This window comes from Phaseolus vulgaris, chromosome 10, assembly GCF_051622355.1.
Source record: "Phaseolus vulgaris cultivar YP4 chromosome 10, ASM5162235v1, whole genome shotgun sequence".
NCBI lineage: Eukaryota > Viridiplantae > Streptophyta > Magnoliopsida > Fabales > Fabaceae > Phaseolus > Phaseolus vulgaris.
Window position 1 is genome coordinate 23,300,213 of NC_143507.1, and position 15,276 is coordinate 23,315,488.

The following is a 15,276-nucleotide window of genomic DNA, read 5'->3' on the forward strand; positions in this document are numbered from 1 at the left end:
CCTAGGAAGTGCAGGAGTCAAATTATATTGGTTGGCATGAGCAGTGCAAGGAAATGTTGTTTCATTGAAAACCACATGACGCGAAATAATGGTTTTACCTTCAGGAGTAAGACAAATATAACTTGCATGTTGAATACTATATCCAAGAAACAAACAACATGTAAAATGAAATGCAAATTTATGTTGATTGTAAGGTCTTAAACTAGGATAACAAGCACAACCAAAAGTCTTGAATTTAGTATAATCTGGTTGACGTTGAAATAATTGATGATATGGATTATTACCTTTTAAAACATTTGTGAGAAGAACGTTAATAATATGAATTGAGGCTATGAACGCTTCATCCCATAAACGAATAGGGAGAGAGGCAGCCGTAACAACTTCAATCCCATATCAACAATGTGACGGTGTTTGCGCTCTATAGAGCCGTTTTGCTCATGAGTGTAGGGACAAGTAAGACGATGCTATATCCCATGGTGATGCAAAAAAGGAGTGGGAGAAAGATACTCTTCGGCATTATCAGTTTGAAGAGCACAAATGGTGTGCCCTGTTTGATTTTCAACAAGACCTTTAAAGGTTTTTAAAATATTTATGACTTGAGAAAGATGTAGAGCAAAATTGAATATTATCATAAACATGTATATTACATTGTGAAGGAATTTGTTTGAGAACATTAAAACTACAGTGGCCAAAGTATTCATGCCATGTGTTTACATTGATTTTATCAGCAATGAAAGATAGAGAATTTACAGAATACTGAGAAACAGATTGTGAGGTAGGAAAGATATACAAGCCATTTTTAAGAATGTTGTGATGTAGAACTCTTTTCGTAACCTGATGAACAACATAACATGTGTTAGAATGAAATTCAAAGAAAATGTTATTATCACGACAAAATTTTGAAATGCTGATAAGATTCTTAGTAATTTCAGGAACATGAAGAAGATCTTTTAAAACAAGAGTGTTAATGGAAATAGAGGAACGAAGATGAGCATAACCAATAACAGAGATTTTCAAACCTGATCCATTACCCATCTTTACTGTGTCAATGTCGTCATAAGAATTCTTGTTAGTGAAAGTAGAGGAGTTGTTCGTGATATGGTGTGTGGCACCACTGTGTGGGTACCATAGAGGGTCGTCAAGGTCGGGATGGACCTTGGACTCAGTGTCTTGCAGTTGAGTGAAATTTGCGTGAGCCTTAGTGGAAGAGTGTTGATCATACTATTGCCAGCAGAACTTAGCAATATGCCTGGGTTTCTTGCAGATTTGACAAGTGGGTCGTGATGAGGTTGAAGAATAATTCCATGAGTCATGTTGGTGAGGTCTGTAGTTGGAAGAATGAGACCCATGAAAAAACCTAAACGAGAGGAGCCACGGTTTCCACAAAAATTATTGAACATGTTCTTGGACTTATGAGTTCTTGAATGCACTGGGTTCCATGAGGCAACAACAGTAGCTACAGGAGAGGCAAGAGGATTAAGAAGACTGTGTTTGTCAAGATGTTCTTCTTGTGCCAACAAAAGAGCTTTTGTTTCATTGACAGTGTATGGTTCAGACCGAGGCATGATGGAAGCCACAAAAGGATCATAGTCTTCAAAAAGACCATCAAGAATGGCCTCTACCTGATCTTCAACTGTGATAGGAGGACCTATGCCCGCTAGGGAATCAACAGTTTTTTGATGTCTAAAACGTAGGCACCAATAGTTTGATCATTCTTGGGAGTCTTGAGGCGCAATTTGAATTTCTTGATCTGGGCACGTGTGTTGGAAGCAAAATATGTAGGTAAAGTAGACTAGATTTGAGATGGAGATTGAAGACCTACCATTTTTGTCAGGAAAGGAATGATCATAGAGGCTAACATCCAAGCAATGAGGAGGTTGTTTTGTTGCTTGTAGAAGGAGTAAGCAGGATTGGAGGAAGAAGAAGAGTCATCCTTATCAGAAAGAAAATGTGAGGGTATAGCATAATCATCAAGATATTTTGTCAATAGATAGCAAGAACCTGTTGTTTCCACAATAGGAAATTATCATTTGAAAGCTTGAGAGAAATAGGGGTTGTGAAGTGATGGAGGGTTGGAACAGAAGACCCCATGATGGAGGGGACGTTCCCTCAATGTAGGTGGAAGAAGATATGAGAGAAGAAGGCAACAAAAGTATTGTTTTTGCTCTTGATACCATGTTAGGAGTAACAGAGAGCCATGCAGAGAGGAAATGAAAAATACTTCTTTATTATGTATTCAGGAAAGTGTGCGTTACACTAGTGAGATAGGTAAATATATAGATAAGAACACACCCAATAAAGTGGTTACATAATGGTAACCTTGCATAACGGAAATCTAACAACACTCTAACAAGTGTTATTTAAAAACTATATAAAGAGTGATTATCTAAATTATTGTTATATCATAGTCAACTTATATATTAGTTTTTCTTATATTGAAGATATAATGTTTTGTTTGGATTAGAAGACAACATATAAGAGAGTAGGAAAAAAAATATATAAAGTAAATTTATCTGAATTAAAGAAAAAATATAAATAAATGAAAAGAAAATATATTTAGTTTTCATTAATACTTTTACTTTCATTTATTTATTACTTTAATTGTTTATTTTATTATAATAATGTAATAATTTTACAAATGTGACTAGCCTAAATAGATATAAATATTAGTAAAGTATTTATAATATAGTTCATTATATAAAATATTTTATTAATATTTATTATACAATGGATTATATGTTCAATTATATTTTTAAACATATTTATGAAATTTTTTCATATCTCTTTAACTTTGTATGAAAAATTTAATATAGTTATTACTTTTTATATTTTTTTTCCATTTAAGTAAATTTTTGCATAGCATTTTTAGGATATATTTAAGGTATTGTACACTTTCAAGTTTGAAATTCTATCATAATCTTGTTTTAAAAAGACGTTTTGAATAAAATATTGACATTATTTCTTGAAAAAAGCCTCATCATTAGAAATCAAGATTAAAATACAATTTTTTATCCTTAACCATTTGAGATATATTTTAAGGATAAAACCACAATAAAATTTTAAACTCTAAAACAAACAATATTCCGAATATAACAATTAATTCTAGAGATATTATCTTATCAGATTTGAATTTGAAATGTTCGAAAATAAATAAGGTCTAACCATTTAAAATCAAACTTGAATTCTTCTTATTCTCTACGAATGCCTGAAAAATGTCTTTGATGAGAGGATTGAACGGTATATGTTCACCCTTTGTTTACAAATTTGACATAATATTTAGGAATGTGTCAAACTAAAACGATGGATCTAAAACATATATAGTTTGACTTAAAATCAAGAGGGTACAAAAGAAAAGTTTTCTATGTTCATATCTAACACTATTACGGATATAAAACTCAAAATCACTTACTAAAATAGAACAACTCTTTTGGTTCATTCATCCATTTGGTTTCTTGAAATGGCGAACATCCAACCACAAATTAATGCATATTATGTATTTGATATTCCTACAAAAATGTATATAACAAAAATTGGCAACAATAATGCAACAAATATGGTAGTATAATAAGAAGCATGGTTAGTGGGTTATTGGGAAATGAGTGTTGCTACCCTTGTGTTAGGGATATGTCATTCTCTCTAAACTTCACACCACAAACAACTAGCATCTTAAAACTTCAATCATTTATATAAATAGTGAAGAGACAGAGTTAAAAGTTAATTTGAGCTGTCATACCATATATTATATCCATATAAAAGTTAAAGATATAGTATGAATTGCCATATATAGTTATATAAAAATACTGTCTTATATGCTGTCCCTGTTTTCCTCTTCCCACTTGTCTTTAAATATCAGGGCATTTATTGTCCATAAATAAAATAGATATTGTTTGAAGGAGGATTCAGTATATGGTACCGCAAAACATTGAGTACTTCTATCAGATGTTAAGATTTTTTGTTCACCTCATAATTCTTCAATATCACCAACCATTAATCAAATTATTTTGAATAAGTTATTCAGATACAGAAAAGTACACACTTTTTGTGGATGGATATTTTATAATACTTGCTCATATTTAAAAGAATTTACCACGACAAAGGTGAGATCCTAAAGTTAGGTTTACAGGGAAATATGAGAAACATGATTAAGTAGTTTGAATAATTTGAGGGTTTCTTCATCTTTTGAGTAATTTGTCAAGTTAGAAAGCGACAACAGCATTATGAATTGGTACTATCTTTTAAGTGTGGGATAATGCTACTATGTCCACACAAATGTGGAAACTCAATTGGGATAGTTGAAGTCAACATTTTCAACTCTTTGGTTTAATATTAAAGTTAACCAAACATAGATTTAAATGAAAAAATATGTGAAATGCTTTGTGACTAAATTAGAAAACTAACAGAGTCTATGGCACATGACAAAGTCCTAAGTCCTAACCAGAAGGACCCTCAATGCCTTTGTGGTTAAAGTCTGCACCCGCTTTTGAAATAATCGAAGTAACTTTACCTTTTGAAAATCAAATGTCCACCTTTAGACATGGTTCAAGAAATTAGAGAGCTTTATTGTATATTCCACAGTTCATAGGGTTTAACGCAAGGCACAGTGTATCAATTTGAATTTCTGATATTGGTAGTCAGAAAAAATGGTTCCTCCAATTTAAAATAGTGTACGGCTATGAAACCTTTTCCCCCACCTTTGAACCGTGAAGGGTTTTTCACAATACTTGTTGTGTGAGTGTGTGTGTTGTGATGTGTTGTGTTGAGATGGAAAATGGGCATGCGAGATCTTAAAAGCTGCATGGTCTGGTTTGGTCTGGCTTGGGGATAAGCACAAAGGCAAACCCTTCAAAATTTGTGACCAAAGACGTGAAATCTAGAGCTTGTACTTAAAGGGGAACTTCTTTTGGGTAAAAATATCAAAGTTCAATAGAAGAAGCTGTCAGTTATTGCATATGATGCTGATGAGGGACCCTTCTTAACTATTTATACAATTTTGTGCAGTTCTATGTCTTGTTCTCAAACTACTTTAGGTTTATGAGGGTACTGAAATTCTGACGCAAATTTGGTGCTTAAGTAAAATGAAACAAAACCAGCATGCCCAAGTTTTTTTTGCCTTCCTATGCACACATAAAACAATGTCCCTGTAGAAACCATTCTTCACGGTTACCTGCCAATGACCCTACCACACAGTCTCTATGCCCCTCTGCAGCATATAAAATCATAAATTATTTAATTCCCTTTGTGACAAAAATTCGCCAAACCCCTTTTCTTTTCCCACGGATCAAGCCAAAGCAGAGAAATTTCCCATTAGATTCATCATTAACAATTCCCTCACAAGAAATACAAAATAAAAAAAAAGAAGAAAAAACACCCTTTGAAATAGCAGAGACTTTGTAATCATTTTAAGACTTCCATAATCAAATGTTCATTTGGCTTAGCACTACAGTCTATTCAAATTGATTACCATAATATATTACATGCATAATTACAGAGATAAAATTTTATGAGAAAAATTAAAAGTCTATAAACTAAGAATTTTGTCCACTCTAAAGGTTTCGAAATTGCAGTCCAAAAGCACAATTGCAAACTTAACCTTGCAATTTTGAAAACCTTAAGTATCTTATCGTAATTACAGCTGCATCAGCCATAATTCTAAACCATATTTTGCACACTATTCCAAATGCAGCCAGTGTTTTAACAAACAGTAGCTAAGATTTTGGTTGCACCCTCGAGATTTTAAGCTCTTCATAAATATACTGTGACTGCAATTTCGACTGTATTTGTCTGCAATTGATGAGATTGTGACTGCTTGAAACCTTGATGAGAGACTGTAATTTAGCATCTTTAACATTTATTATTACCTTGGTTGAGTCAAGTCAAACCAAATTTGCTTGAAGACTTTGATGATGAGGTCGTGATACTGATCTGAATTGAGAGAAAGGTAGCAAGCAAGTAGATCCTCCAAGTCCTTGGATGCCCTTATGTTGTTCTCCACAATCATCTCCACCATGGACTCCCTGAAATCCTTCTGTGGGTCAAAAGAAGACTTCACAACCGCAAAACTCTCCGAGAGGCTTCTCCGGGAGCCAGAACTCGCCGTCGACGACACACTTTTCCGCCCCTTCCAGCCGGCGATTTTGGGTGAGTGGACCCTCAATCTCACCCCCGGAGAATTCACAGAAAACCGCCTCACAGAACCATTGTTCCTCTGTTCCTTCATTGCAGACTCTTCCTTCACAATTCTCACCTTCAACGACCCTTGTTTGAGTTCTCTCTTCTTTAGCAACTTTGGTGGCTTGGTTATGATAGGAGGAAGCTCAAGTTCTGAGAAGGTGTCATCATAGTCGTTGTTGTGGTTGTTGTTGTAATTGTAGTAGCCATCAAGCTTGTTATCTTTTCTTGGTATGGAGTTTTTGTCCACGTCGATGATGATGTCGTTGGTGGTGTTCTTTTTGTTTGTGTTAAGCCTGCAAGAGGCGCAAGAGGTGGTTGAATAGGAAACCATTTCATCGAATGATGAAGAACACGGGAGAACACGGTCTGTTCTGAATTCTGGGGACTCTGACTCTGGTGAGGAGTCAAATGGGGATGAGGAAGAGTGTTCTTGTGGTGAATCTGATTTGGTCCACATGGATTCGAGGGTGGTGCGACAGCTACAGCCTGAGGAGACAAGTTTTGTGGTTCTTGGGGCTCTTCTTTTGGTTCTTTGTTTGGTTGATTTTCTTGGAGGGGAAAACTTTGGGGTGTTTGAGGGTGAGGTTTTGAGGTCTCTTGTGATGTAGTAGGACTTTCTGGGGTTGTTGTTGTATTGGTGGAGGGGTTGGTTTGGTTTTGATGAATGTGTGGTTGAAGTGGATGAAGATTGCTTCTTCTTCCCAGAGAGTGTGGTGTTTAGCTTTCTTCCCTTTCCCATATCCCTCAGCTTGTAAAACCAAGCATTTGGAATCATATCTGATAATCTAAACCTGTGATTCCCCATCCTTCTCTCACTCTGTGTGTGTGCTTGAGGGTGTGTTTCTTTGTGTCTGTGAAGGTGTTGAATCCTTTCTAGTTCTCTCTAGTGTGGGGATGAGACATTAGATAACTCTATGAGTGTCTGTTTTGGCACTCTTTGTTTGTAGGATAATAAATAGAGAGAGGGGTATTTGGAATTGGAGGTGAGGGGGTTGGGGCCACAGGAGAGGAAAAAGTTGGCATAAAGGCAAAAGAGTGGGGTAGAAGAAGTGAATGAAATTGTGGAACTGTGACACCAATTAAGGGCTAAACAAAAACAATGTGTGCTGTTAAAATAACCATAGTGATCACTGTTTTCTGTTGTTTAGGTTTGGTCTCTAAACAAACACCCTTCCACGTAGGCAACTTGGTGCAGAGATTTTATGCCTTCTGGGCTTTAGGCACAGCTTCTTCCTCCACGTGGATTACATGATGACATATATAATGCCTCACACACCAAAACTAAAACGAGTCCACATTGAACGTGGCCATCATGGGAAAAGGGTTTCAGACATGCATGGGGCACGCACTTCCAACAACACCAACAGTAAAACTAACCAAGACCGAGTGGGTCTTTTATAGGGTAAAGTAAAAGCACTGGTATATATAAGTTGTAATTGTAAGCTAAAGCATGAAAACAAACTTAGTTGTAAAAAGGAAGTATATAGTTTAGAAAGTGGAAGTGGTGATGTCATGTGTGATGCTGATTGGCTCATTGGTTTAGTGCTATATGATTCAATTTTGGTTAAAATTTTGTTCTGCAAAGAAAGGGATAGTAGAGGCCTTGAAAGGAATTGGAAAGGAAGAAGCTTTTGGGAGTGGAAAAAGCTTGTTGTGGGTCACGATTACGTGCATCCAAATGTAGAAAATCCAAGTGGCCCATCGACTAAAGAGGTTGTGTAACATTGGATTAGTGTACAATTTTTGATTTGTGTTGTTTCTTATAATTGTTTCTATTTCATGGTTATGGAAACCGGAACATGGGCCTGCTCCATAGTCTAGGCTTCAGTTTGGCACCATGTGTATCCATCGTTTTCTAGGCAAGCCCTTGATGTACCATGTCTCAGGGGTAAAGAAAAAAGAATCATTTTTCAACCAAAGCTAAAATGGTCATGAATTCCCCAATGCAAAGAGGAAAATAGTACAAAATGTGATACTGCAAAGGTAAAAAGAAAGTTGAAGGGCATGATGGGTTCTGATCTGGAAACCCCAGATCTAAAATTGACCCTAGAATTCTGAATAATATTGGATAGCATGATAAACATGGATTGTTGTGGAGATTGGTAAACCGGTAAGAAATAAATATGTATAATGTGTATATGGTTTATGTGTGCTCCCCAGAAGGCTGTGTAGAAGAAGATTGGAGGGTATTTTGGTGGGTTAACTAGTCATAAATTGGGTCAATACACGATACTGGTCCCCCTCCATATTGCATGGAAAGGTACAATACCAGAGGTCATGTTAACGGTATAGGTGGAGTGTTCGTGTCCAAACTGGAATATAAATCTTCAAGAATGAAATGGATTCATTAAAGAGGGGACCAAAGAGTGCAAGTGTCATTCATGGCTGAAAAATGTATTTAAGTTTGTTTGTATTTTTAGGAAAGACAAAGAATGTACCTGATGCCAGTGTTATACTCCTTGTTTGCTACTTCTTTGTATTAGTGTAGGGCTTCCTTGCTTGCAATGCCATGTTAGTCTATCCATGTTCGTTTTTTATTTCAGGCTACACCTTGTCAGACCCTAAAAGAACCTCCCACAACCTCTGTTTCAAGCTAAGGAAGGGAGATCAGAAATCAATGCTCCATTAAGGACTCATGAACCTCTTCCTTTATGCCACCAACAATGCTCACAATCGTTACTAAGCTTCATGTCATGGCTTCCAACTTCCAAGTTAAAGCCTCTATTCATTGCATTCAGTATCTCTACTTGAGGCCCACTATGAGATATTGGGTGTAATGGGAAGATCAATATCAGCCCAGACCCAAGGAAAAGATGCTATTTATATTCACTTTTTTCTCCTCACACCCTCATTGTTTCATTTTTCATAATATCTCTATTTTCTATCACCTTTGCCACTTCTTCAATTTGGGAAACTCTTCTCCACAATATAATTATGCTCTCATACATTATGAAAAGTAGTTTGCATTACTTTAACTTTTACATTACAAAATATCACAAGTATATTGCAGAAACTATATTTTATTCAAAAAGATATTGTATTTACCTGTCACAAAATTGGGAATGTCCTTAATTTGAAGTGATTATCAGTATTCTATAACCGAACTTTTAATACCATAAATGTTCATCATAAGGGTTAACGATCAATTCAATGAGTGTTCCCGCCGGTTGACCAGGGTCGTCTTTGCGCGTGGCTTGTCCTTACGAGCTAGGGCACCTTCGCTACGCTTCGTATGTGATACCTGAAAAGAAGTGAACAAAGGGGCGCCCTCGCGGCCGTTTGCACTCCGACGATCAAGTCAGCTAGCGAGAAACATCAAAGGTGACACACCCTCTGAAGGTGGTCGAAAACTATGCTGAATGACTAAAACTGTGTTTCCTTAATCGTCTTGTGCTCACAGTGGGTGCGCAGCGAAGACAACTAGGGTTTGTGCTCTGTGTAAAACTGCGAGAATTAGCTCAAAACTCGGATCCCTTTTCAAATGCCCCAAGGTCCCTTTTTATACATCTCTCGTGTTTAAAACACGTTAAAGCGCATTGAAAGCGTATAAAAATATTCCTTGGAACGTTTGAATCTTAACTGAATTAACGCGTACCTTGGCAAACTTTCACTGAAACATTTAATGAGCACGTGCTTATTGCCACGTGCTCTTCTGACTTAATCGTTATTCTGTGCAGAGGGTCCCAGAGCGCCGCAACCCAACTTTTTGGTTATTCCATTGCGTGAGCCCTCTTTCCTCGAAGTGCTTCTGGCGCGTGGGGTGACTTCCTGGGTGCCAACTCATGCAACCCAACCTCTAGTTACTCACCCTGGGAGTGTATCTACCTTCCTTTTGCACCATGCACCTGGTTCACCCCTGAGCATGACCCTCTCATGGGTCGTATCTGTTCCGGGGGTCTCCTTGAGGTGGCGCGGGTACTTCACGAGTGAGGTTACTCCCTACTGGTACTAGAACTATGGCCTTGAAGCCACCTTTCTCGTCTCTTTGTTATGTTCTGAACTATCGAGGCCCGAAGCCTCCTTGCGATGTCTTAGCTTTGCGATGCTTTATCTTGGTGACGCCTTAACCCGGCGACGCCTTTGCTTGGCGATAACCTGGCGATGCCTTTCTCGGGCGACACCTCACTTAGGCGACGCCTCCTGTTGGCGATGCCTTAACCCGGCGATGCCTCAAGCGGTCAACCTCTTGACTTTCTTTCTTGGGTCCCTTGAGGGGTCCCACCATGTGTTGACTTCGACCTTTGGTCAACGCCTGGGGACGGGACGGTACACAAGCCCCCCAGTCTTGAGCTGACACTTGTTTCAACGAAAAGACTAAGGCCCTGCCCCCATTATCCACGTGGCATTCTTGCTGACGTGACATTCCTTTGTGCAGTTTGACTTGACACTCTCTGAGAGTCTGACGCGACGTTTTCTGCGCTAAAGATGTGACGTCTTAAGTTGTGCGTTAATCTTTCGACACGTGGCTCGATCCTATGGTTGGGGATGAGTGTCGTTAGCGCTCCCAAGTTAACGTTATAACTCTTCGAAATCGCGCGCTCAAGGCACTGTTCCATCCCCTCTCATTTGCTCTGCACTGTTCATCTTCTCAGAGTTTCTCCCGCGATTTCTGCTCTCTTCTCGCATTCTCAACCTTTTTACCAATCCTAACGCTCAAAGGTATGATTTTTCTTTATCGCTTATTCTCACCCATTACTGTATTGATCTCATATCTGCCTGGGTCTGCTTATGCCTCTGTATTTCTTGTGTTTCCTTTCCCATTTCTCTGTTCCTTTCTCCCTGAACTTCTCGCGTGGGTAGGGGTTTTCTTAGGGCTTCTCTCCCCTTTCCTTCCTGAACCCTTTTCTCTTCTTGATTCTCCAGTTTCGTCAATGGCTCGTACCAAAACGACGGCCAACCCTCCACCCCCAAGAGTTAATCATAGGGCCCTTTACACATGGGCTCCGGACGAGCTGCTCGACGAGTGCTCGAGCCTGGTCTCTACTAAAGCTTGGAGGGACCACGCAGGGGAGCCAAGCACCTACGACCATTGCGCCTTCACAAAAAGGCATGATGATGACATCGCAGTGCTCCCTTGCACTCTAGGGGAGCCCGTGTGCGGGGACGAGCGAGCCAACAACGGGGTCCCCTTCTTCCACTTCTATCAAGTGGTCTTCAAGTGTATTGGGATGCGCTTGCCCTTCTCCCGTTTTGAGAGGGATTTGTTGACGGAGATCAATATCGCCCCAGCCCAGCTGCACCCCAACGGCTGGGCCTTCGTCAAGGCTTTTGGTGTGTTGTGCGGGTTCTTCGGGTGCGCACCCTCTGTGGAAATCTTCCTACATTTCTTCGAGGTGAAGAAACAGGGGAAGAGCCTTTGGGTGAGCCTCAGCAATATTCCTGGAAGGGTCCTCCTATCCCTATTCCAGCAATCCTTCAAGGGGTGGAAAGGAAAATTCTTCAAGGTTTGCTGCTTCGACTATGACCCCTCCGCTCTTGACGACTTTCCTCTCTACTGGGTGAAGGAGGTAAAGACCGTGAAGCCCAAGTCGTTGGATGAACTGCCCTCGAACGATCGAGAGGCTTGTCAACTCTTGACCAGCGTGGGGCTTTAAAACTGCCACCTTAATAAACCTAGAGTACAATGCCGAAGCTCTAGCACGATACATAAGTATGAGGGCTTCTTCCTATAATCTTCTAGTCTCTGTTTCTGCTGGTGTTTTTGCTTGATGCATAATTTGTCTGTTCTTTTTGTGTTTCAGTTTTAGCTTGTGCCTAACCTCTACCATGTTTGTCTTCTTGGTGCAGATTCTAAAATGGACAGGCAACGACGGTTGCGACTGGCTCAAGTGTTGAAGTCCAAGGATGGGGCTTCGGCGTCCCCTCTCTCAACCTCCGCTGCTCCCCCATCTTCTCCCAACCCCCAACCTCAATCTGCCACAACACCATCAACTCCATCAGTCCAACCCTCTCCCAATCCACCTCCAAGTTCACCACCACCCATCGCGGCCATGCCTCTCGCGCTGGTCGAGGCTGGTGCTTCCTCGGCCCCCCTTGACAAGGGGAAGAGGGTAGTGGAGGTAGTTTCTGATGATGAAGATTCTGCTGAGGGGCAAGTCTTCAAGTGACAAAGAACTCAACACGCCCCTCAGACAGTTACTTCTGCTACCTCTTCTTCTCATGGGGCTGAGTCCTCGAGGGAGGATCCTCTGAGCGCCACCTCGCCTCCTCAATCAATGAACCTAGAGGGAGGAGTTGAAGCTGAGCCCACAGGCGTTCCTCCACCTGCCCCAAAACTCCCTCCCGTTGAACAAGATGCTTTGATGTCTCCAAATCCAAGAGGAAAGCTTAAAGACCTTGTTGTTGGGTGTGTGTGTTGTCTAGTTGCTTGAAACTTGTTAATTCACTCCTTAAGATGATCCAAGTTCATTTGAATCTTTAACCTTTTGAAAATATGTGTTTTCTAAAAAGCTGTAAAAAATTCAACAAGTTGTTTTACCTTAGCTGTTTTTGAAAAACTTGGTTGACTTTGCTGTCAAACCAAAACAATCGATTGTTTCGACAAAAAAATCGATTGTTTTCCTGCAAACCTTAACAGAATTCTGTTAAGCGGTTTAAATATGTTTTAAATGATCCTAACTAACTTGGCTCCTTTATTAAATGCTTTTGACCACTTGGTTAGTCTATATAAAGGTGGTTTTACGCTCCTAATCTTGGAGTAACAGAAAGAGTTTATCAAAACAGTTTTTCCAAGATTTGAAAGAGCTTTAGATCATTCTTAAGTGTGTGGAATAGGATTGGGTTGTAATTCTGAACTTTAAGCTTTGTAATACCCAGGTGTATTCTATTCCCTTCTTCTTTGATTACTGTATTTCTGTAGTTGTGTTGCCAAGGAGTGTTGTGTTTTCTTGAGGTGTTCAAGATCAACATTCTTGGTGTGGTTTGCCAAAGGTAGTGTGTTTCTTGAGGGGTTCAAGGTCACTACTTTGGTGTGTGGTGTTTGTAATCTGGTTTTGATTGCATAATGGAATACCCAGTGGTTTCTGGGGACTGGATGTAGCTCTTGGTGTAAGAGTGAACCGGTATAAATTGCTTGTGTGCTTATCTCTTACCCTTAACTCTTTAAATTCTGTTTTTAAGTTGTTTTTATAAACTGCTGATAAAAACAACCGATTGTTTCGAAGAAACAATCGATTGTTTTTCTTATATCATCTTGAAACAGTTTTGGTTCTTTGTTTCCTTAATTCTTTTCTCTGTAATTCAGCATTGATTTTCATTATACCTTCAAAGTTTGCGAAAATCCCTCTTAACCAATTCACCCCCCTCTCGTTTAAGGCCATATATTCTAACAATTGGCATCAAAAGCTAAGTTCTTGAAAGATATTCAAGTTTTGATCCTAAATCTTTTTTAAATGGCTGAAAAGTTTTCTTTTGGGGAAGGTGCCTGTTTAAGCAAACCACCTTTGTTCTGTGGTATGAAATATGAATTGTGGTGCATAAGAATGAAATTCTTTGTTGAATCTATAGATCGAAAAATCTGGAATGTTATTACAAATAACTATCTCATGCCTATATCTAAAAATGTGTCTTCTAAAAGAGAACATCTTGATTGTGTAGCTATGAACATTATTGTATCTGCACTTGATTCTAATGAATTGCTCAAGGTTTCAAAATGTAGTTCTGCCAAAGAAATGTGGAATACCCTTGAAGAGTATCACAAGAATCCTAGGAGTGCCTTGATGGACAAAGAAGAATCTGGATCAAGTCAAGTTCCTGGAAATAAAAACTGCCAAGACTCAAGTGATGAAAGTGAAGAGGAAACATTTAGCTTGCTGTTTAAGAAATTCAGCAAGTTCCTAAAGAAGAGAAACATCAAAAGTGACTCATTCAACAAGTATGATAGCAAGAAACCTACTGAGTTTAACACTAACAAATATACATGCTTTGGATGTGGTGAACAGGGTCATATAAAAACTGAATGTCCCAACAAAGAGAGGAAAAACTTCAAGAAGCATGAGAAGAAAGGAAAATCAAGAAGAGCTTACAATGGTGACTCATCAAGCTCCTCTTCAAGTAATGAAGAAAAAGCAAATTTATGTCTAATGACAAAACAAGAAAGTGACACAAGCAGTGTAAGTTCAAGCTCTTCCATTAATGTTGAAAATTATAGCCAACTTCTTGAGGCTTTCAATGAGACTCATGAAGAAGCTGATAGGTTGGCCCTTTTAAATAAACAGTTGAAAGGTTTAAACAACTCATTGGAAAATAGAGTCAAGATCTTGGAAGAAGAGTTGATCAATTCAAAAACTGATTTTGAAAATTTGGAAATGATTTACCAAAACTCTTCTTGTAAGTGTGTTGATTCAATTTTTTGTGAAAATTGTGAATCTCTTCAAAAGAAAGTTCACTATCTTTTAAAAACCACGGACAAGTTTTCCAAAGGCCAATCCAATCTTGAAACTGTTCTTGCTTCTCAAAAATGTGTTTTTGGCAAGGGTGGGTTGGGGTTTAATCCAAATAGCAAGAACAAATTTGTTTCAAAACCCTTTTCAAGTTTCTTTGAAAAACAACCTGTTGTTTTATCGAAACAACCGGTTGAAATTTGTCATTACTGCATGAAAAGGGGCCACACTATTAGATTCTGCAGAGTAAGAAGGTTTTCTGTTCCTAAAGGTATTTTGAAATGGGTTCCTAAGGTTTCTAAGGTTCCTAAGACTCCTACTAACATCATAGGACCCAAATTCATAAGGGGACCAAATCTTGCTTCTTAATCTTTTCTTGTAGGTATCCTTGACAGCCAAGAATCATTTTTGGACTTGAAGAATGACTGTCAAAGGGAAAAGCGACAAGAGTAAAGTCAGTCTTTGTAACTACACCTTCAATTGTATATGTCTTGCAAGGTTCTTTAAAAGTCAAAAGACATCTTGGCACATGCATAATGGGTGCTTAAAAGAAAAACTTCAAGAATAAAGAGAGTATGTGTGTTTTCATTTCTCATTTTATGTAAGTGTGCCTTGTGACCATATGAACATCTCAAAGTCTTCTTTTTGGGTGAATCTATTGGGGTTCTATGTGCAAAGGTATGAACAAATTGCATACTGCATTTTCATCAATTTAAAAGGTAAT

At 38.6% G+C, this 15,276-nt stretch overlaps 1 protein-coding gene across 1 annotated transcript; it reads right to left on the bottom strand.

Annotated features, from left to right (window-relative positions):
• Window positions 1-5,387: 5,387 nt before the first annotated feature.
• LOC137818950 (transcription repressor OFP1) lies at window positions 5,388-7,341 on the bottom strand. The gene has a single exon (XM_068622616.2). It carries the CDS (start codon window positions 6,974-6,976, stop codon window positions 5,855-5,857), a length of 1,122 nt encoding a protein of 373 aa, XP_068478717.2. The 5' UTR covers window positions 6,977-7,341; the 3' UTR covers window positions 5,388-5,854.
• Between the last annotated feature and the right edge of the window lie 7,935 nt (window positions 7,342-15,276).

Bases quoted from the DNA above. Each gene is read 5' to 3' on its own strand.
- LOC137818950 (XM_068622616.2), bottom strand. From the start codon at position 6,976: ATGGGGAATCACAGGTTTAGATTATCAGATATGATTCCAAATGCTTGG.